General features: G+C 38.2%; 4 protein-coding genes across 6 annotated transcripts in view; 3 read left to right on the top strand and 1 right to left on the bottom strand.

Moving 5' to 3' along the window:
- Positions 1-24,439, top strand: part of cert1b (ceramide transporter 1b) — a 422,369-nt gene that overhangs the window by 313,580 nt on the left and 84,350 nt on the right. The window lies entirely within an intron of this gene.
- Positions 3,218-9,061, top strand: si:ch211-241b2.1. The gene is given in 3 exon segments (NM_001017868.1): positions 3,218-3,245; positions 3,787-3,906; positions 7,664-9,061. Coding segments are annotated over 2 exon segments (735 nt in total). The 5' UTR covers positions 3,218-3,245; positions 3,787-3,848; the 3' UTR covers positions 8,341-9,061.
- On the top strand, positions 14,246-24,030 carry si:ch73-299h12.6. 2 transcript variants are annotated; one of them, XM_005160934.5, is made up of 3 exons: positions 14,246-14,328; positions 15,693-15,849; positions 23,291-24,030. In XM_005160934.5, the coding sequence occupies exons 2-3, from the start codon at positions 15,792-15,794 to the stop codon at positions 23,959-23,961; spliced, it is 729 nt and encodes a 242-aa protein (XP_005160991.1). In that variant the 5' UTR covers positions 14,246-14,328; positions 15,693-15,791; the 3' UTR covers positions 23,962-24,030. The 2 variants fall into 2 exon arrangements, with proteins under 2 accessions (XP_005160991.1, NP_001138292.1); NM_001144820.2 differs by having other exon boundaries at positions 14,259-14,328; positions 15,730-15,849; positions 23,291-24,027.
- Positions 16,610-22,062, bottom strand: LOC141379938 (uncharacterized). Its single transcript, XM_073935612.1, has 2 exons — positions 21,999-22,062; positions 16,610-21,545 (listed from the first exon to the last, which is right to left on the bottom strand). Exon 2 carries the CDS (start codon positions 21,308-21,310, stop codon positions 17,591-17,593), a length of 3,720 nt encoding a protein of 1,239 aa, XP_073791713.1. The 5' UTR covers positions 21,311-21,545; positions 21,999-22,062; the 3' UTR covers positions 16,610-17,590.

The following is a 24,439-nucleotide window of genomic DNA, read 5'->3' as shown; positions in this document are numbered from 1 at the left end:
TATAACTAAAAACGTTATACACTGAAAATAAATATTCAAAGATGATTCCTTGGATTTTTTTTAATATATATACCTTTAGTGGTTGTAAACAATTTATTTGTGTTGAATTTAAACAAACAAATTAAGTTGAACATTATTAAACTTAATTTGTTTGTTTAAATTCAACACAAATGAATTGTTTGCAACAGTTCTGCATGCAACAATTTTCAGTGTATAAGAAATATTAGCTTTTTAACTTATTTAATGTTCACCATGCAAATCCATCCAGGTCCACTTATTTGGTAAACAAAGCAAGTCTATCATTAATATACATCTACTAAAAGACAGAAAATATTACTTTACATACTGTATTGTGGAACAATCATGTGAATATTTTCATATTAGTCAATAATATAACTGAAATTAAAAGTGGAATAATTATAAATGCACACATTTACACAAGTGAATGGACTCAAGGATGGGCTAAACAAATGTGGAGATCTGCGGATTTCTGTACGCGCAGATTCTGTGTGGGCCTAGTCTGTATATGTGTCTAGTCTTGGACAAGATCTCAGATACAAGCGGCCAAAATGAGTTTCCTTCGCAGGGTGGCAGCAGGACACACTTATAGATAGGGTGAGGAGCTTGGAGTAGAGCCGCTGCTCCTCCACATCAAGAGAGGTCAACTGAGGTGGATCAGGCATCTGTTTCGGATGCCTACCTAGCGAGCTGTTTCAGGCATGGCCCACTGGGAGGAGGCCTCTGGGAAGACCCAGTACACGCTGGAAGAACTGTGTCTCTCGGCTGGCCTGGGAACGCCTTGGGAGAAGGGAAGTCTGGGGTTCTCTCCTGAGACTGCTGCCCCCACAACCCGGCCCTGGAAAAGTGGATGAAAATGAATGATAGGATTTGTAGCTAAATCGTTTGCCCGCAAAGCAGCATTTCACATTGTTTACATCATTGCTACAGCATACCGTTAACGCTAGACACTGTACATGTCATGATCAATTTTATTAAATAAAAACACTTACTTGTAGCTTACAACTTCTGCTTTGAGGAGATTTTAGCCGAATCCAGCACTGAACTGGGAGAGATTCTGGAGCTGTTTTGTCAAATCATGCTTGCTGTGTGTTTTATAATTCTCTGGAACATAATTAATATTGAACTGTAAGCACTTCTGTCTTTGTGTCGTGTCCTTAGAAGCCCAAATACAGAAACAGACGAAGCTCTGTGGAAACAGCCGTGTTTAGACGCATTTTTTGCGTCATCTCTGCTATAACGTAAAGCCTGGTTTATACTTCTGCGTCAAGTGACCGGCGTAACTCACCTCGCAGGCAACGCGCGTAGCTGTGCATTTATACTTCTGCGCGCTGTCTCTGTTGGACTGCATTAACACTTCCGAATCGCTAGTTGGCAGTGAGGTGTAAATGTTCCTCTGTGTCGAGTTTCTTTGCTGCTGTTTTGCGTTTCCTGAACACTTCCTGGTTGTACAAGTGGCTCAAACTCGCTCATTTTGAGGCAGGAACCGGCGGACATGCAACATTGGGTTCGCGCCATTCGCGCGGCTCTCGGTCCCGACCCGACTCGTCAGCGCTACCAAGCCGACCAATCACAGAGCTTACGCTACGCGTTGTTGCAACGTGTAGTTACATTTTTTCAGAGGTGCACGTCATGCTATGACGAGAGGTGCTATGCGCCAGCACTGTAGCATACGCCGGTGTTTGATGCAGAAGTAGAAATCAGCCTTTACAGTGCTTCTGGCCACGCCCCTTACCTACATGCGCAGTGTGGGATGCGCAGTAAACGAACTTGTGATGTCACAGGGGGCGGAAGTATTTTTTTGTAGTCCCCAAAATTCGTTCATTGTAGGCTTTGCTAAGCTAACTCTGTAAAAACCAAGGTCACCCTTTGCATTGAACTTAGAACTTTTTACATTCAGAGATGTTGTTTATGTTCACACAGCTGCATTACACATCAACTAAAGTTTAAAACATGAGATCGTAGTGGACCACCCCTTTAATAATTTGGCAAATAATTTGATTACTGATGTCCATGTAAACACAGTCACTTTCTCCTGTGTGTGTGTGTGTGTGTGTGTGTGTGTGTGTGTGTGTGTGTGTAGACTCTGAAACTCAGCGCGTGGTCAAATAGACACTCCCACACCTTCCCTCTTTTGCTCCTCCGACACTCCCCCCTAAACAGAGCTGGACACGCCCACTTTTCTGTCTTTTTCCAAAGTAGAGGTGTGAAAACACCCTGCTGAAACGAGGGGGTTTCATGGCCCTTTAAAGGGAATGAGAGACGAGACTCTGATTGATTTATTCTCCAAACACACCTATATCTCATTAAGAGAATAAGCTCAACCCTGTTAGATAATGCGCCACGGCGCAAAGCGGATTTTTCCATCCTTAAAATAGCAAACGTGGATTATGACACGCCCTTAATGCGTTTGCGCCTTCGCTTTGCACTTTGTACATGGATCTTCAAAATAGAGCCCCAGTGCAGACTCATGTGCAGTGAGGAGATTGTAGCCAAATGTTGATTAAACCAGTTTTGAATCAGTTTGATTAGACAGCTGATTGTACAAGAAACAACCCTGAGTTTCAACAACAGATTATCTCTTGTGTCTATGTATGCCTCCATGGTTCAGCTTTTTACTGGTCGGAGATCAGCTCTTAATAGTTTAGTGCCGGCCTGACCCCTCTGGAAGCTTCTGTAGCCAAAATAAGTCTCTTGCGTTTGTGTGAAGCACACTTGGCAATAAAAATGAATCTGATTTTGATTCTGAAGTAATGAAAATTAGATATTTTTACCAGCTTTTGTTAAAGAGGGTCCTGTTTCTGTATTGAGCTTTGGTTGGGTAAACAATGAGTATATTTTTATTTTTAAAAGGAAAACAAAAATTTATTTAATATACTCAGCCTCAAACCTTTATTTATTTCTACTGTTAAACACAAAAGAAGATATTTGAAGAGAGATAAAAACCGGTAACCCTTGACTTGCATAGGAAAAAGAAATACCATGGAAGTCAGTGGTTTCTAGCTTTCTTTAAAATATCTTTCTTTGTGTTCAACAAAATAAAGAAACTCATAAAGGTTTGAAAAAGGTAAAAGGGTGGGTAAATGGTGACAGATTTTTTTTTTTTTTTTTTTTTTTTTTTGGGGTGAACCATCTCTTAAAGCCGACAAAGAGAGGGAACTATATGGATATGTAGTAACACGGAACAATTTAACTGATGCACAAAACATATGGTGCTAAAGCTGGCGGTGAGTAAATCAGCTTTCCCCGGATTTATTTTATGGCATACTAACTTAATTATATTTAAATTTCTTATTGACAAACGTAAGGAAAAATACTATTACGCTGGTAATCTGTATCATCCTAATTATTGACTGTTTTATACACGAAACTGACGACGGACAGTGCGTTAGTATTGATAGTCTGCAGTTAAATAGCAACCGCATTGCTAAACCCACCGGCTGTGAACTTGTTTTATCAATTTGTGTATGGAGAGTTACTTTACATCAGATTTTTACCAGTTTGTGAGTGTGTTTATTTTATTTTATTGGGGAAATTCAACTCATTCGCGTATGGAGCTCGAGTTTGATTCCCAAACGAATGATTCTTAAGAGTCGGTTCATTTTAGTGAATCAAAACAATCATCAGTAGCGGTTACTGGAAACAGATCGAACTCTGATGTTCCTGTTGATTACTTTCATCATATCCAACTTGAAATTGACCAGCTTATCTATATATTTACACATGATGAGAGTTTATTTCATGAGGAATATTACCATCTTCCCACAGCTGAAGAAGAAGCCAACAGGAGGAATTACTGCAGGGGAAACAACTGACATACAATAGTGAAGATGGAGATTAAGGAAGAACCCTGCAGAATAAAAGAGGAGGATGCAGAGGAACAAATAGGTTTGTATTTTTAATTAGTTTTTCTTTTTAATGACTGCTTAGGAACATTAATGTGAAAAATTACTTATAACAATACAAACCATATATTATATATGGGTAATTCTTCAACTATGGGGACTTTTATGTCCTTTGATCATCCAAAAATACAAATATTTTTGTTCAAATTCCTCTTTCCTTGTCAAACTAACAATAAAACCTACTTTTAAAACATTTACTACCTTTCTATCATATTATTTTCATATTATTCAACCTCCTTTTAGTTGTCAAAATCACTGTTTTCCACCTTGTCGCACACCCAGTTATAAACGTCAACAATGAAAATAACATTTTAAAATATTATTTATCTGGTATCTATTAATGTATCTTAATTAAGCACTAGTGAAATAAGTTAAATATTTTATAGTTATTAATGTGAGACTATTATCAATGTTATCTTTTATACAAAATATAGCTGTCGCACAGTATCAGTGTCATTTCCAGCACTGTAATGTAACTTTAAAAAGTTTGTGTGAGATTATTGAGGTGGTTTCTATGAAAATTAATAGTGATGTCTGAGAACATCTTCAAGATGGAGAGAATTTACATTTTTACCAGCAACACTTGAATAAAAATCAAGGTAAATATTGCTTGATAAAAAAAAATACATTTATTCTACGTCATTTACAAACATGTTGTACCTTATATATGTTTTTAAAAACCAAACCAAATGAAGGTAAATAAGAGTGTTTTGTGTGCATGAAAGGCTAGTTTCAATTCAAAGCTAATCGGTGAAGCTATCTTTATTTTTTTTTCACAATAAACTGTTGAAATGTCATTTCCACCACTGTCATTTCCATCACCACACACATTTTTAAACAGTATTAATAAAGAATATTTAAACAGTTCTCATCACACTAGGGCTGTGCAATTAATCGATTTTAAATTTGATTTTAGCATCTAATGATTATGAAAAACCATTAATCGAGATAAACGATTATTAACTTAGCAGCGCGAAAGACCGCATGCTTATGTGTGTGTGTGCATGCGGCGCGCACACACACATAAGCATGCGGTCAGCATTCAGTCTCATTCGCACACTGAGACGAGCAGAGCGCTGTCAGCGCACACATCTAAAGTAATCTTAACGTGAGCGCTTTAATGGTCAAATAGGTGTCAAAACGCGGTGTTTAGTGATAATTCATATCAACCCTCATTTGTGTAATAAATAAACGAGTTGAGAATCAAAAGACACGTGAAAGAGAAACCATTAAAGTGAAAGCGCGCGATGTTCCTGCTGCTGCCTGTTTTTATAATCAATCAAACAACAATACAAGAAAATCCCTCAGTGCTTTTGACTGAAGGACTTTTGTTGCTAAAGTGTTTTTCTTACAGTGAAGATGCTTAAAGCACAGTTTGTTTCATATTTTTATTCTACTATATTCATTTCTCTTTCCATTCGGGGGTGGAAAATAACTGTATATATGCAGTTAAACTCAGAATTATTAGCCCTCCTGAATATTAGCAGCAATTTTCCTCCCCAATGCTTTTTCATGGAAAGAAGATTTTTTTTCAACTTATTTCTGATCATAATATTTTTAATAATTTAATATAATTTCTAATAACTGATTTCTTTTATCTTTGCTCTGATGACAGCACATAATATTAGACTATTTTCAAAAAATAAGCATTCAGATTCAAAGTGCGATTCAAAGACTTAATTAGGTTAATTAGGCAAGTCATTGTATAACAGTAGATTCTTCTGCAGACCATCAAAAATATTTATTGCTTAAAGGGGCTAATAATATTGACCTTAAAATGGGTTTCAAAATATTTAAACCTGCTTTATTCTAGCTGAAATAAAAAAAAACAAATAAGCCTTTTCACAGAAGAAAAAAGGCGAGGCAGTGGCGCAGTAGGTAGTGCTGTCGCCTCACAGCAAGAAGGTCGCTGGGATGCTGGTTCGATCCTCGGCTCAGTTGGCGTTTCTGTGTGGAGTTTGCATGTTCTCCCTGCGTTCGCGTGTGTTTCCTCCGGGTGCTCCGGTTTCCCCCACAGTCCAAAGACATGCGGTACAAGTAAATTGGGTAGGCTAAATTGTCCGTATGTATGAGTATGTGTGTGTGTATGTGTGTGTGGATGTTTCCCAGAGATGGGTTGCGGCTGGAAGGGCATCCGCTGCGTAAAAACTTGCTGGATAAGTTGGCGGTTCATTCCGCTGTGGCGACCCCAGATTAATAAAGGGACTAAGCCGACAAGAAAATGAATGAATGACAGAAGAAAAAATATTATAGGAAATGCTGTTAAAATTCCTTGCTCTGTTAAACATGATTTGGGAAATATTTATTTAAAAAAAAAAATCTCAGGAGCGCTAGTAATTTTAACTTCAACTGATAATCGTTTTGAATAATCGTGATTACAATTATGACCAAAATAATTGTGAATAGGATTTGTCCCAAAATCGAGCATCCCTACATTACACATTAAACATGTATTCACAATGTATAAGTTTGTGCTCTATTTATTCAGTTTATTTATTTTCTAATAACCTCTTAACCGAATTAATATTCAATTTTAGAATGTGACCAGTGTACAATTCAGCATGCAACTCATTTATTTCATTGACAAATGTATAGTTATTATGTATACTGTGGAAAGATTGGTTAAACTAGATACAAAAATGATCTTAGACAGTGTTTAGCCCCTTTCACACATACAGGGAAAGGTTGTATGTGTGAACAGGTCCTTTTTGAAAATACCGGTAAATTCGTTCTGGCTATTTTCCGGAAAGAGAAGTTGTAACATTACCGGTAATTTGCCGGAATGCTGCGCTGTGTGAATGCAGAAGGAAGATTACCGTAATAAGCGCGTGCACGTCTAGAACGTGCTAACATGAGACGTCTGCTTTAACCAATCACAACAGTCAGACGCATTTACGTCCGCGCGGTTTGTGAGAATAAAAGCCTTTGAATTTTTTTCCAGACACATTTAGCTGCTAGAAGTTAGTCAGATCACGTTTATATGTTCTTCTTAATGCCAACTGTGCAAATAATCATCGATGAGATGCTTATGATAAGCCGTTGTTTGTTTACCTTCAAGCTTTGCGTGCACCTGTGAAACAGCCTGTGAGCGCCTGCACACACACATATTATGAACATCTCGACATGCGAAAGTGATCCTGTGAAAGTTGTTCACAATATTGATCATCCACAGAGTTTGTAATTTAGTCAAATGTTTACAAATACAAGCGCAGCCGTTTAAAGCTCATTTGTGGTGAATGATGTCAGAATTACCGGTATTTTGGAATGGATGTGTGAACGCTCTTTTCCGGAAAATTTCCGTAACGTCCTCGCCTGTGTGAACAGCGCTTTTTTGAATACACCGGTAAAGTCGTTCCGGAAATTTTCCAGATATTTACCGGTATCACTGTGTGAAAGGGGCTTTTGACTGCCATCATTCATTTCATTTTGATAAAAGCTGTATATTGAGATGTGCTGGAATTGACATTTCAGTTCACGATGGAAAAACTGTTCCTCTTCTTCTCATCTAAGTTTGTCCTTTGTTTAAACTTATGAGGCTGCTCTGTTAATTTTGAACACGTTTTTTTTACTCAACTTCACAAGGCTAAAAGTGCCCGTAGTTGAAGAATGGCCCTTATATTATGCTAAAACTATATTCCCTGTTTTGTTTCACATTTATACTTATTTAACACCTCTAATAAATTAATCGATTTTGGAATCAGTCAAACACCGCGGGTTTAATAAACCTAATCTTCTCACAGATGAATATGGAGATGCAGTCAGTTCACAGACTGAAGAAACCTTCAGACCAAAACAAGCTAGAAAAGCTGAAGCCAAAGGCCCGTTCATCTGCTGTGAGTGTGGAAAGGTCTTCCAAAAAAAATCGCATTTTAACAGCCACATGAGATTTCACACTGGGGAAGGACTGTTGACATGCACCGAATGTGGAAAGAGTTACACCGAGAAATCAAGGCTGGTTTCACACATGAGGGTTCACACTGGAGAGAGACCGTTTACCTGCTGTCAGTGTGGAAAGAGTTTCAGATATAAACACGCCCTCAAAGAGCATCTGCTCTCTCACATCAGAGGGAAGCCGTTAAGCTGTGATCAGTGCGATAAAACATTTGTTTATTCGTCAAACCTGAGCACACACCTGAAAGTCCACTCCGGACTGAAGCCTCACTGCTGCTCTTTTTGCGGAAAGAGTTTTTCACGACTGGAAAATTTAAGAATTCACAGCAACGTCCACACTGGAGACAAACCTTATGTGTGTTCAGACTGCGGGAAGAGCTTTACGTCGTCGGGCAACTTAAAAACACACCGGAGGATTCACACCGGAGAGAAACCGTATCAGTGCTCACACTGTGGGAAGAGTTTCACTTTTTCAGGAAGCCTGAAACATCATGAGAAAATTCACACTGGAGAACAGCAATATTAGGCATGTTCTTGTGCAGGGTCTAAAATGTAAAAATCCAAATTTTAGACCTTAAAAAGTCTTAAATTGGCTGTTCTAGGTCTTCTAGGTAATTCTTTTTTGTTATTGTTGCTTGGTTTTCGTGGTGTTGTAGTTCTTTATATCACTAGTCCAAATGTAATTTGTGGTATTACAACTAAAAATGAGACCAACATGCAATAGCCAATCAGCTTTCTGTTATTGAACTCGGCGTGTGCGGCAATTGTTGCGTCATCACTCTGTTTGCGGTGGTTTGCTTTGGGTGCGCGCGACATGATTTCAGCTGGCGAAGCGCACTAAATTTTTTGAGACTTGAGCGAATGTTCGTGTGGTGCCAAGTTTCATTTGAGTTCGATATGACTCACTTTAAAGAGAATGTGTCTGAAACAGGTAAGACAGGTGCGTTATCATAGGAAAAACCCAATGAACAATAATTATTGGATAGAAATTGCAACAGCTGTGGGAAAGGAGGAAAGTTTTTGTTAAAAAGTTGACCTGAGGGATAAGATTGTTAAAACTAAAAGAGGTCAAGGCAAAAGTTGATAACTGGAAATATTTGAACCTATTGGTTTACAAGATACTGATGCTCTGTTTTTCTAGGCTTTATTGATGATGATGGTCAGGAATGTTGGACCATTATTGCCTTTTTGGCTTATAAGTAGAGCACAGAAACTAGCCAGACAGTAATGTGTGAATTGTTGAGTGGGCAAAAAAAGACGAAAAAAACCCATCTGTACTGTAAAAGAAAATCCGTAATTTTATGGTTTATTTTCGGCAGCTGGGGTGCCGGGAAATTTTTTTTAAATAATGGCTGTTAAATTACAGAAATTTACTGTAAAATAACAAACATTATATTACAGAATTATATTACAGATATTTACTAGAAAATAAAATTTAGAAAAAAATCTGTAATTTATTTGTTATTTTACTGTAAATTTCTGTAATTTAATATCCATTATTTTACGGTATATCTCTGTAAATAATATGCGCTATTTTACGGTAAATATCTGTATTTAACATCCATTATTTTACGGTAATATTCTACAATGTAATATCTTTTATTTTGCGGTAAATTTCTTCAATTTAATATCAGTTATTTTACGGTAAATTTCTGTAATTGAATATCCGTTATTTTACGGTAAATTTCTGTAATTTAATATCTGTTATTTAACGCTAAATTTCTTACATTTAATATCCGTTATTTTACACTAAATTTCTTCAATTTAATATCCGTTATTTTACACTAAATTTCTTCAATTTAATATCCGTTATTTTACGGTAAATTTCTGCTGTGTAATATCTTTTACGCTAAATTTCTGAAATTTAATATCCGTTATTTTACGCCAAATTTCTGTTATTTAATATCTGTTATGTTACGGTAAATTTCTGATATTTAATATCCGTTATTTTGCTGTAAATTTTTGCAATTTAACGGCCGTTATTTTACGGTAAATTTCTGTAATTTAATATCCGCTATTTTACGGTAAATTTCTGTTATTTAATATCTGTCATTTTAATGTAACTTTCTGTATTTAATATCCATTATTTTATGTAAATTTCTGTAATTTAATATCTGCTATTTTATGGTAAATTTCTCAAATGTTTAATATCCGTTATTTTACACCAAATTTCTGCAATTTAATATCCGTTATTTTGCTGTAAATCTCTGTAATTTAGCGGCCGTTATTTTATGGTAAATTTCTGTAATTTAATATCCACTATTTTACGGTAAATTTCTGTAATTGACAGGTCGTTATTTTGTCTTTTTTCCGGCACCCCAGCTACCGTAAATAAACCGTAAAATTACAGATTTTTTTACAGTGTACTTCTTTGTTGCTTTTGTTCTTTTCATATCAAAAATGTAATTGTAGAGCAGCCCATGTTCTTTAGTCATTAATATTTAACTTTAATAGGTAGAACTGTCCGAGATATGAACAAAAGCAAGTGATGCATAAAAGTTTGATTTAATAAATTTTAACTGATTATACAAATCTTTATAATCATTATGATAAATTTAAAAAAATGTATAAAAAATAGTTAGTTTAAAAATCTTGAACAATATTAATGATATTACGTAGTTCCGTAAACATCCTTTTTCTCAGTTTATCCGTCTGACTTTACAGTGGCTTTCTTTTGACGGCTGCTGTCATTTAAAAGAGCCTCGTCCGTTTAAGGTGCACATGGAGTCAGCGGAGGTGTGCGATGCATAAATAGTGTAAATCAGCCTTTAGATGTGTGTTTGTTTTTGTCCTGTAGTTCAATGCTGGATCTAACCTGTCTTCAGAACTGTTCAATCTGAATACATTTATTTGCCACTTATTTTGTGATTTAGCATTTTCTTTTTCTGTGTATGCGTGTTTTTACATTGTGATATAGGTCTTAAATTTAATCCCTAATAGTCTTAAAAAGTCTTGAATTTGACATTTATGATATCTGCAGAAACCCTGTTGTGTCAAGATCTCTATTTAATCTAATGGAGCCTTTTCACTTTTTTAGCATCAGAAGTCGTCATAGTTGGTAAACTCAGAGCGCAGTGAATGGGAGAGTACAACAAATCATTATTCTACGCTACTATTTGCTGAAAAAATAACAGAAAAACTCCACGATGGTGCTATCAAGACTTTCAGAAAGAGGGAAACACTGATAACGGTAGCCAGAAAAGAGAATACTGTGATTTACTGTCTTCCCCAATACACACTGCATAGGAAATGTTTCTGTTACAGCTATGTTGAACTTTTGCATATGAATAAATGTTTATTAAGATGTCTGGTGGTCATTTGTGTCTCCAGCAGAGATGGTTGCTGAATGTAGAGAGGTGATGCATGTTTAAATGCATACTGTTGCCAGAGGATATGTTTCTGTTACAGAATAAACAACGCTTAACGCAGTTCTCTGTGTCTGCCTGAGGGATTTCAATGATCAGCAGTAGAGAAGCGTTACATTGGTGCCGTGACCGGGATAAAAGTGGGGACTTTAGACCAGTGGTTCTCAAACTTTTGTTCACTAATACCACCTCAGAATTATTTTTTTTTATCTTTAAGTACCACCATAATGACCATATTGAAAAACAGTAGCGTAGTGGGTATAATTAAGCAGCTACAGCACTGCACAGTTCAAAAACAAGGCAGATTAACTTCTAATATCATGAATATTTACATTTAGTCATTTAGCAGACGCTTTTTCCAAAGCGACTTACAAATGAGGACAAGGAAGCAATTTACACAACTATAAGAGCAACAATGAATAAGTGCTATAGGCAAGTATAAAACATTAGTAATTTATTTATTTTTTATTTTATTTTTTTGTAGTTAGTGGTGGAGCCACAATTGCAGATTAGGAAAGAAAGTGGAGACTAAATAGTTGAGTTTTTAGTCGTTTCTTGAAAATAGCGAGTGACTCTGCCGTTCTGATGCAGTTAGGGAGTTCATTCCACCAACTGGGCAGATTGAATGCGAGAGTTCGAGAAAGTGATTTCATCCCTCTTTGGGATGGAACAACGAGGCGACGTTCATTCACAGAACGCAAGTTTCTGGAGGGCACATACATCTGCAGAAGTGAGAGCAGATAAGGAGCAGCAAAACCAGAAGTCGCTTTGTAAGCAAACATCAGAGCTTTAAATTTGATGCGAGCAGCAACTGGCAGCCAGTGCAAACGGATGAGCAGCGGAGTGACATGTGCTCTTTTAGGTTCATTAATGACCACTCGTGCTGCTGCAGTCTGAAGCAGCTGAAGAGGTTTGATAGAGTTAACTGGAAGCCCGGCGAGTAGAGAGTTGCAATAGTCCAGTCTGGAGAGAACAAGAGCTTGAACAATGAGTTTAGCTGCATGTTCAGATAGGAAGGGTCGGACCTTTCTGATGTTATAGAGTGCGAATCTGCAAGATCGAGCAGTTCTAGAAATGTGGTCAGTGAAGTTTAGTTGGTCATCAATCGTTACTCCAAGGCTTTTCACCATTTTGGATGCAGTAATGGTTGCCCCATCCATCTGGATTGAAAAGTTATGGTGTAGAGTCGGGTTGGCAGAAACTTCAAGCATTTCTGTTTTCGCGAGGTTAAGCTGAAGATGATGATCTTTCATCCAGTGTGAAATGTATGACAGGCAGGCTGAGATGCGAGCTGGAACCGAGGGATCATCAGGGTGAAAAGAGAGGTATAGCTGGGTATCATCAGCATAGCAGTGGTAGGAGAATCCATGTTTCTGGATGACTGATCCTAATGGAGAAGAGAAGTGGTCCAAGAACAGAGCCTTGAGGTACCCCAGTGTTTAGATGCTGTTGGTTGGACACCTCTCCCCTCCATGACACCCTGAATGACCTGTCAGAGAGGTAAGATCTGAAAAAAAAAAACAGCCTGAAAAAACCCTGTACTGTGCTTACAGGTAAAAATAAATGAAACGTCAACATTTAAATTAAAATGTGCTTTTAAAATAATAAATAATTAAAATGGCACAAATTAAAAAAAAAAACGGCAGTACTTAAATGTAAAGTATTTTCATAAAGTAGTCTATTCATCAAAACCTGAATATCTCTGAAAACCTCAATACCTCATAAATAGGCTATATGTCATCATATTCATAAATAATCTCTTTTTGATAATTTTTTAAATATATGATGCATGTATACATGGCTTATTTGTATATCTTTGAAATCTAAACATTAACTTGTATTTTAGATATATTAATTTAAATATTTAATTTAGATATTAGATCTGCTTACTGCACATTAGAGTAGGCTATTTGTGTCAGAAAAGCAAGTCATTAAACTTTACCTGTCAACATGGGATATAAAAATAAGGGGTACGCCCCAACAACTGTTACAAATATGGGGAGGAAATTAGCTTCAAATGACAGATATACGGTTATCGTATACATCAAAGGGTTAAAGGTGTGTTAATTTCTTTTTACTTTAATTATTATATTTTACTTTGATTGCTCCGGGTACCACTAAGTAAGCCTGCGTACCATTAGTGCAGGGGTGGCCAACCCTGTTCCTGGAGAGCCGCATTCCTGCAGATTTCATTTGCTACCCATATCAAACACACCTGAACCAATTAATTAGGACCTGAACACCACGTGATAATTACAGGCAGGTGTGTTTAATAAGGGTTGCAACTGAAATCTGCAGGAAGGTGGCTCTCCAGGAACAGGGTTGGCCACCCCTGCTTAGTGGTACACGTACCACAGTTTGAGAATCACTGATTTAGATTAATAGTCAATAAACTTAAATGGCTGACTTCTAAATGAACTACAGCTACTTTTATTTTTCACACTTAAATATTTTGTTTTATATAAGCTAAACTAATAACATAGAACTTTTCTCTTTACTCTTATTTCTGACTTCTGTATAATAATGTGGATCAGGTTCTTTTGCTTGGATACAGCTACAGCTGGAAGTTATGATAATTTTTTTGTATTATTTATTATTAAATTATTAATTTATTATATTTTATTGACGTCTACCCCTACCCAACCCTCACAGTGATGTAAAAATGGTAGTTATACAGAGTATTATTCATAATATTTATGAAATTACCCATTAAATTGTATTTTATTAGCACCTACCCTTAGCCCAACTTTAACCCAACCATCACAGTAATGTTAAAACAGTAATTATACAGTGCTATTAATATTAATTATTAAACTACACATTAAATTGTATTTTATTAGCACATACCTTACTCCAACCCTAACCCAACCCTCACAGTAATGTAAAAACAGTAATTATACCGAGTATTATTCATAATATTTATGAAATTACACATTAAATTGTATTTTATTAGCACCTAACCTTACCCCAAACATAAACCCAAGCTGTGTCCCTTCTAGACGTCCCCGGTTACCGTCAGTGGTGGCGCTCGAGCATCGGAAACAACGACGAACATCCGAGTCTACAAGAAGAAGAAGAAAAGAAACGCTCATAAACATGAGAAGTGAAACAGCCGTTCACGATGCTCTAAATCAGCTGTATTTACTACTGTAAGTACATTCACTTTATTACTTATTATAAGATAATTAGTCAGGACTCGGTTCATTTGAATGAATCCAAAACACATAAACCAGCCGGAGTTTTACAAAATTAACGTTAATATCTTCATATCTGAAGGCTGGACTTTCATTTCGTCGTAATATGACATATAAATATTGTAAAACCTAAACGCTTTGTAGGCGGTATTCAGTTTAAATGTGATTAATTAAAGCATTAAAGTACACTTACTATACAAATACTTATATACAGTATGTGTATTCATCAGTAGAGTTAAAGAAATCGAATTAACAAAGACAATTAAAAACACTGTGTCAGACTGGTAATGGCAGCCATAAGAGAGAACAATTTATTATATTGTGATTAACATCACATTTATTATAGATAATAATAATAATTTGTATTTATATAGCGCCTTTCCAGAGCTCAAGGACACTTTACAAGGAATGCGACAAAAAGATAAACAAACATCCATGAAGTCAGATATAACAAACTGGAATTACACAAACAAGACCTAAGAGACATGAGCAGAGTGGAGGTGGGTCAGTTTGGCAGATCAGAAGTGAAGCATTCAGAAAATAAGTGAGTCTTAAGTAGGGATTTGAATTCAGAGAGATTATTAGCAGAGCGAAGTGAGCGGGGTAGAGAGTTCCAGAGTTTGGGTGCAATAACACTAAATGATCTGCCCCCCATTGAAGAGAGGCGATAGCGAGGGACAGCAAGAAGGCCAGAGTCAGCAGAATGAAATGAACGAGTTGGGGTGTAAAGGGTAGAGATAGGAGGGAGCTGGGCTATTTAGGGATCTAAATGCAAGGAGGAGAATTTTTAATTTAATGCGGTATGCAACTGGGAGCCAATGGAGGTCGTACAAGATTGGGGTTATAAAAGCAGAACGTTTGTTATGAGTGAGTATTCTAGCTGCAGAGTTTTGAATATACTGTAATCTGGAGATGAGGCAGGCAGGCAGACCAATGAAAAGAGCATTACAGTAGTCGATGCGTGAGGAGACAAATGCATGGATGACAGTCTCGGCATCCTTGCTACTGATGAAGGGACGCAGTTGGGAAATGCGGCGTAAATGAAAGAATGCAGATTTAGTGACAGATTTAATGAGAGAGTCGAAGATTACACCTACATTTTTTTAAATGCTGCATTGGATACACCACATATATTAATTTGTCATTTTTATGCATAAATATCATACAAAAGTATAGCTTTATAAATGTATACATGCAAAAAAAGGATTTTTGACCATTTAAATGCATCTTTATCATCTTGTGAAAAGAGATTTTTAATCTATGGTCAACTTTAAACCTGCACAGATCGTCACTCGTCCATCACTGTTTACTTTCATTAGAGTTCAAATGCTGAGGAATATTCCCATCTTCCCACAGCTGAAGAAGCAGCAAACAGGAGGAATTACAGCAGGAGAAGCAACTGACATACTATAGCAAAGATGGAGATTAAAGAAGAACCCTGCAGAATAAAAGATGAAGAGACAGAGGAACAAACAGGTTTGTGTTTTACTTCTTTCTCTTAAAAATAATAAATGGTTTTAATATATATATATATATATATATATATATATATATATATATATATATATATATATATATATATATATATATATATATTCTCCAAAAACTCCCATAGAGGATTCCAGATATGCCAGAAATCATACGATCTCTGACGCAAGTCATAAGTCAGTTTTTCCAAGGGTAAGAAATTCTGATTTATCCACATATTGACAGAAGGAATGTTAGGAGAGGACCACAACAAAAGTATACATTTTCTTGCGAGATATGTACAAAAGTATAACACAGATTCTAGTCCAGGGGTGGGCAAACTCGTTCCTGGAGGGCCGGTGTCCTGCATAGTTTAGCTGCAACACTAATCAAACACACCTGAACAAGCTGATCGATGGCTGTTTCTCAATATGCGTTCTTCAGCGGTCTTGCGTCCTCGTGTTCTCGTGCAACGTCATCATCAGCTGCCTAAGTTCACTTCCAATACTCAAGACCGCAAGTACGGAGGACGCGTGTAACTTCCCGGATGTGTTCTTGATATCGAGGACGCACTGATGCAGACTTGAGCACCGAACTCGCGCTAGAAGTCCCAGAAGTCATTGCGACTGGAGGTGGAAAGCGCTGCATTTTATTAAGATTCATTATTAAAGTTCAGATATGTATTTACCTCAGGAGTTTCCCTAAATGAAACGGTGAAACTAAACATTACCATGAACATCTTAATAAAGGAATAAACATATTAAGAGTGTTTGCTTGCAGAAATTCGTTTTATTTATATTGTGCAGAGTATATTGATAATGTTTTTATGCAAAGTATATATTTTGAAGAGGGGGGAAACAATAACTCGTTGTATGAATGCTGTTGTTAGATGTATGTGCGTGTGTACACTGGGTGGTCAACATCCATTCCTTAAACCCGGTCAGATGTGAACAGGCAACATTGACGACAGTATGGTCTGCACATTGATTTATTCAATCCCATCTTCAAACAGTTTACACATTTAGGAGTGCATTTAGATTTGCGTATTTGGGTGCAATTTTGTGTCTGTGTGTGTGTGGTTTCTGAAATAAAACAATACCAATAGATTAAACAAAGCTCTTAAACAATATTCTTGAATGACAATAAATAAACATTACTGAATGGGGAATAATACAAGGTAATTCCGCTAATGGCCACTAGGCGGAGCTCTTGCACCAGTTATAACAAACAGCAGCCATGTAAACTCGCTACATGTTGTATAATCTATCAATACAATTTGCTATACATCACATAAACTGATTTCAGTATCTTTGAATACTACTTATAAATGTATAAACACCTTATAGTTTCAATTAGCATTATTTGTATAAGTATGTGCTGTAAACATTGATTTTAACAGTCTATTTATACAGATCTATCAAGCAAACTCTTTTAGCTAAGGCATCTTAAAATACTGAGGTAGAACAAAACAGTATATATTAGAAAGTATACATATACACACTTTTAGCTAACAATAAATAGTAATTTGAACTTACATTCTCATGAACGCACACACATCAACAAACTACCGTCTGTCTCATTGCAGCACTGGAATATTCTGAGAACCGAACATGTCTGGGCACGTCCGTAACTCCACCCACATGTGACGTCACACAGTTATCAAAATGAGAGTTCAACAGGGATTTTATACAGCCGCCCCCTAATCTACATAGGAGATTAGAAATTAAATAAACATCACTGTTCTCTCACTTTACTCGTCACTGGTATCAGTAGGCATCTCTGGTAGGACTATCAGTTTAGAAACAGGGCGACGGTAGACTCGGCTATCAATAGTTACGTCTACAACTCGAACAGTTCCATCACTGCTGGGTACAACTTGTTTTATTCTGCCTATTGGCCAGAATGCTCGTGGCAATTGGGGGTCCATGACCATAACTACTTGTCCTACCGATGGATCTGGTGTAGAATGATGCCATTTGGTACGTGGCTGTAAGTTCGGCAAGTAATTACGAATGAATTGTTTCCAGAACTGGTCAGCTATAATTTGGCTATGTCTCCATTTTCTCTTTGCCAGCAATTCTCCTTTGCCATAAACCACCTGAGGAAGGGAGGCGTCCCGCCGCCCCATCAGCAGAAGGTTTGGAGTAACTGGGTCCAGGTCAGATATTTCTGATGATACATAGCCGAGTGGTTTCGAATTCAGTATTCCCTCCACCTCTATGAGAACAGTGGTTAGTACTTCCTCAGTCACAATCTGATCTTTCAGTACCACTCGAAGACAAGATTTAATAGAGCGAATTTCACGCTCCCAGGCTCCTCTGAAATGAGGGGCATGTGGAGGGTTGAACTGGAAGGAAATGCTCTGTTCACTCAGTTTTTCTTTGATATCTGGCTCAAGTGCAGAGAATGCTTCTTGGAGTTCTCGGCTTCCACCTCTAAAATTTGTACCCTGATCAGATATTATTTCAAAGGGTTTTCCGCGTCGTGCAATAAAACGACGTAAAGCCATAAGAAAGGAGTCAGAGTCCATACTATGCAAAAGGTCTAGGTGGATACACCTGGTGGTGAGACATTTGAAAATGATCCCCCATCGTTTCTCATGTCTTCTGCCTATCTTTATTGTAAATGGTCCGAAGCAATCAACTCCAGTTGACCAGAAAGGAGGCTGATGCAGGCGAAGACGAGCAGCAGGAAGATCAGCCATTTTTGGGTTGACTGGCTTACTCCGCCAGGTCCTGCATTCTCTACACTGGTGTTGATATTTCTTTATGGCTTGTCTGCCTCTGATAATCCAGTAACTTCTCCTCAATTCTGCAAAGACACGTTCAGGACCGGGATGAAGTAGCCGGTTGTCGTAGTCTTGTATGATGAGTTTAGTGATTGGATGATCAGGTGCCAAGACGATAGGATGTAGGGTATCACCATCTAGTTCCTTAGCCTTACGAAGGCGACCTCCAACCCTAATCATTCCCAGGGTTTGATCATATTCCGGTGCCAGAGTACTTAACCGACTGCTAGTGTTTATTACCTTGCCATTCTGAAGTGCATGGATTTCAACAGGAAAGCTGTCCTGCTGGGCTTGTCTTAGCAGTATCAGTTCAGTATCAATACGTTGTGCAGCTGACATCGGGGGGGCTTCTGTTCCATGCACAGACTGGTAGGTTGCTTGGACTAACTCTGCCCATGTTGAGTGTTGCTCAGGATTTGGTAAAGAAGACTGAGGTACAGTTACATGAGCACAAAAGAATGACTTTCTTAATTCATTCTCTTCAACTGACTGTGAGGTGGGTTGTATTGGCCAGTGTTCTGGTGACTGCTGAAGGAAGTTAGGGCCTTGATTCCATTGACATGCTTGTGAGAGCTCATAGAGGGATTTGCCTCTTGTAATGTCATCAGCAGGATTTAGTTCAGAGTCCACATATCTCCAGTTATTGGGACTGGTTAACTCCTGTATTTCTGTTATCCGCGTGCCAACGAACACCTTGTAATGACAGGATTCCGATTTGATCCATGAAAGCACAGTGGTGGAATCTGTCCAAAGAATAGTGTTGTTGATAGGTAGAGTAAGTTCAGTGATTAGGAGTTTAGCTAGTTGGGCTCCTGTAAGGGCGCCACACAGTTCCAGTCGGGGCATTGATATTTGCTTTTTGGGTGCAACACGGGATCTGGCCATCACAAATGAGGTATAGATTCTACCGTCTTCACCTTCAAGACGCAAATATGCCACTGAACCATAAGCTCGCTCCGAGGCATCACAGAATATGTGTAACTCCAGTTTGGGTTTGTTTGGTTCTGGACAGATGGGAAAATAGCATCTTGGAATGGTTATCCTAGAGAGGTACTGCAGTTCATTGGTCCACTGCTCCCATTTGTCCTGCATATCTCCTCCGATGCACTCATCCCAGCCACATTTGTTTATCCACAAAGCTTGGACAAGGATTTTTGCTCTTGTGGTGTAGGGCAGAATATAACCAAGAGGATCATACTGAGAGGCTAGCACTCTATAAATGTTGCGCATGGTGGGCTCCTCCTTGCATATCGTGCGATTTCGAAAGCTAAGCTTGTCAGAGATGCAGTGCCAAGAGAGCCCAAGTGTAGACTCTTGCGTGTCTGTTTTGTTCGCAGTCAACCATAGATCACAGCTCTCTGATCGTGCCTCAGTTGGTAAATGAGAAATCACTTCTGCGTAGTTACTGGCCCATTGTCTTATTTCGAACCCTCCAGCTGCTAGTAATGCCCTCATTTTGTCTATGAGCTGTTTGGCCTCATTTGTAGAGAGGAAGGATTGCAGACAGTTATCCACATAAAATGAGTTTAACACAGACTCTACAACCTCTTCATTTCCTTCACGATGGTCTGTGACATGACGCTGAAGGGCGTAGATGGCACAGCACGGGCTGCATGTGGTGCCAAATGGAAGAACACGCCACTCATAAATGTCGGGACTCCTTTCCTTTTCCATATTTCTCCATAAGAAACGCAGTAACTGATGATCTTCTGGAAGGAGGCGTACCTGGTGAAACATTGACCGAATGTCCCCACTGATAGCTACAGGATACTGACGGAATCTGAGGAGAACTCCGAGCAATGATGGGCTCAGCATAGGTCCTGGGAGTAACTGGTCATTCAGAGATGTATGTGCGTGTGTACACTGGGTGGTCAACATCCATTCCTTAAACCCGGTCAGAGGTGAACAGGCAACATTGACGACAGTATGGTCTGCACATTGTGGCGGATATGCCTGATGAAAATCACTAGGCTGTTGATAAACATATGGAGGATGCATTACACCTGCTGGAGCAGATCCTGGTCGTGTCTCACGCTGCTGTACATGATGCTCAATAGGGAGAGAGGCTGTACGAGATAATGGCTGTAATGTCTGTGGTAGTAACCCTTGGGTCATCTGTACTGGAGGCAGACTATGTGGCTGAGGTAAGTTTGTGGTGGGTAAGCATGCTGGTATAACTGGAGAATAATACTTTGGTTTTTCAATGTTTCCTGAGCTCAGATGACCCGAACAGAGAAGAGGCAAACTGACACTACGTTGCTGGATGGACTGCTGCTGACTAATTGGATGAGGGACTGACCTGTGATGTCCAGCACCTGTGGCAGAAACATAGCTTAAGTCCTGATGCATACATGGTGAACCTTTGCTTTGCTGAATAGACATTTTCAACGTGCTTTGTAATTCTCTGAGTTGCTCTTGTACATTCCAAACACTCTCTTCTACTTTACGTAGCCTTGTAGTCTCAGTATCAGGTCTATAAGGGGTAGAAGTTCCATATTCCACATCTGGATCAGTGATAGTCTCACTAACATGCATATGCTGCAAATCCTCTTGCAAAGGGGGTGAAACTAAATGCTGTGGCTGGGAAGTCAGTACAAAGTCATCCAGATGTCCAGGAATTCTCCGAATCCTGCTAGGACGAAGACTCTGTTGATTTTCATTGAAATCCCTTGATGTTGCCATAAGGATAGATGTTGAATCCGGCTCGAAGGACCACTTTGTTAGATGTATGTGCGTGTGTACACTGGGTGGTCAACATCCATTCCTTAAACCCGGTCAGAGGTGAACAGGCAACATTGACGACAGTATGGTCTGCACATTGATTTATTCAATCCCATCTTCAAACAGTTTACACATTTAGGAGTGCATTTAGATTTGCGTATTTGGGTGCAATTTTGTGTCTGTGTGTGTGTGGTTTCTGAAATAAAACAATACCAATAGATTAAACAAAGCTCTTAAACAATATTCTTGAATGACAATAAATAAACATTACTGAATGGGGAATAATACAAGGTAATTCCGCTAATGGCCACTAGGCGGAGCTCTTGCACCAGTTATAACAAACAGCAGCCATGTAAACTCGCTACATGTTGTATAATCTATCAATACAATTTTCTATACATCACATAAACTGATTTCAGTATCTTTGAATACTACTTATAAATGTATAAACACCTTATAGTTTCAATTAGCATTATTTGTATAAGTATGTGCTGTAAACATTGATTTTAACAGTCTATTTATACAGATCTATCAAGCAAACTCTTTTAGCTAAGGCATCTTAAAATACTGAGGTAGAACAAAACAGTATATATTAGAAAGTATACATATACACACTTTTAGCTAACAATAAATAGTAATTTGAACTTACATTCTCATGAACGCACACACATCAACAAACTACCGTCTGTCTCATTGCAGCACTGGAATATTCTGAGAACCGAACATGTCTGGGCACGTCCGTAACTCCACCCACATGTGACGTCACACAGTTATCAAAATGAGAGTTCAACAGGGATTTTATACAGCTGTTATGTTTAAATAATTTCCATTTAAAACGCGTAAAGGTCACGTGACCATCAGGAAGAACACAGCATCCCATTTCTCAAAGGACGCCTTCTCTGCCCTCGCGGTCTCCCGAGTTCGTTCTTCCGAGGACACCTGGCAAGACCGGTCTCCACAAGAACACAAGTCCGTTCTCTGCGTTCTTGGAATTGAGAAACAGCAAGTGTCTTCAAGATCACTAGAAACCTATAAGCAGGTGTGTTTGATTAGAGTTGGAGCTAAACTGTGTAGGACACCGGCCCTCCAGGACCGGGTTTGCCCATCACTGTTCTAGTCCATGACTAAGTTGTAGAGCAGTTTTACAATTCAGAAGATAAACTGCTGGAGAAAGGGCAAAAAGTCTACCTATAATCTTCTGAACTAATTTGTGGATTTCTTTCCAGTATGTCTTAATCATGTCACAGTCCCAGAATACATGCATCACAGTACCAACATTGGATTTGCACTTAAAACAACACTGAGAAACATTAGAGAATATCTTATTAAGACGAACCGGCGTTAAATAATTTCTGTAAAAGAATTAAAAATTTTGCTCATGGTTTGATATTGTGGCCCCTTTGAAAAATATGCCAGAACAGACAGAAAGCCATTCTTCTTTACTAAAATTTGTTCCACAGCCCTTCTCCCATATAACTTTCAAGGAGGTGTCGGCGCAATAGCCTAGTGGTTAGCGCGCCGACATATGCTGCAATAGCACATCAGTTAGAATCCCGGCTCGACGATATTTCCCTACCCTACCCCCTCTCTCTCTCTCCCCCTTCACTTCCTGTCTCAATACTGTCCTATCTAATAAAGGCAAAAAGGCCAAAAATAAATCTAAAAAAAAAAACTTTCAAGGAGGTAAAGGAAGAACACCCTACATTGGATAACATTAAGTAAAAAAAAGATATCTCCCCTTTGAGGGAGAATGAAGAACACAATTGTTTTTCCATGTCAGAAAGATTAAGACGTACCCTAGATCATACGTTTTTAGTAAAATTAGACAGATTCCATTTTTTGTTCCACATTTATGCTTATTTAATATCGTTAATTTAATTAATAGATTTTTGGACTGAATGAAGACAAACACCCACTTTAATAAACCAAATATTTCCACAGATGAAGTCGGAAATGAAGCCAGTTCACAGACTGAAGAAACTTTCAATTCAAGGAAAGCTGGAGCCAAAGGCCCGTTCATCTGCTGCGAGTGTGGGAAGAGTTACAAAAAAAATTCAGATCTCACCAGACACATGAGATTTCACACTGGGGAAAGACTGTTGACATGCACCGAATGTGGAAAGAGCTACACCGAGAAAGGAAAGCTGGTTTCACACATGAGGATTCACACCGGGGAAAGACCGTATGCCTGCTCTCAGTGTGGAAAGAGTTTCAGATATAAAAACGTCCTCAAAGAGCATCTGCTCTCTCACACTAGAGGGAAGCCGTTAAGCTGTGATCAGTGCGATAAAACATTTGTTTACGCATCAAACCTGAGCACACACCTGAAAGTCCACTCCGGACTGAAGCCTCACTGCTGCTCTTTTTGCGGAAAGAGTTTTTCACGACTGGAAAATTTAAGGATTCACCAGAGCGTTCACACTGGAGTCAAACCTCATGTGTGTTCAGACTGCGGGAGGAGCTTCAGTTCATCGAGCCACTTAAAAAAGCACCAGAGGATTCACACCGGAGAGAAACCGTATCAGTGTTCGCACTGTGAGAGAGCTTTCATTTCTTCGGGAAGCCTGAAATATCATCAGAAAGTCCACACTGGAGAACAGCAGTATCAGTGATCTTCATGTGGAAGGCTTTGCTCAATTATATAACCAACCATTTCATTCAAAATAAATGAGTAATAAGCATGTATTGCCTGACATTGCATTAAAAAAAGAAATCCTTTCAAATCAGATCCATCACTCACATTTAAAAAGAAAATTATATACATAAGAACAATATCACACTCGTAGCAGTGCAATATGGCTGTATATTGGCACTGGTGGGAGGCGTGCTACGGCCGAGTGCCTTAGTGCCCCCACCAGTGCGGATATACAGCCATATTGCACTGCTACGAGTGTGATATTGCGTTTATACAACAGTTTGCTGGCATAATTGTGTATATAAAAACAAAATCAAACATGGTATATATATATCTCAAATATATCACAACATATAAATATAAATATATATATATATATATATATATATATATATATATATTCACAACATATAAATATATATATATATGTATGTATGTATGTATGTATATATATG

Source organism: Danio rerio, chromosome 21 (assembly GCF_049306965.1).
Source record: "Danio rerio strain Tuebingen ecotype United States chromosome 21, GRCz12tu, whole genome shotgun sequence".
Taxonomy (NCBI): Eukaryota; Metazoa; Chordata; class Actinopteri; order Cypriniformes; family Danionidae; genus Danio; species Danio rerio.
The sequence above is the reverse complement of the archived record's forward strand: the minus strand, read 5'-3'. Positions and strand labels throughout refer to the sequence as shown.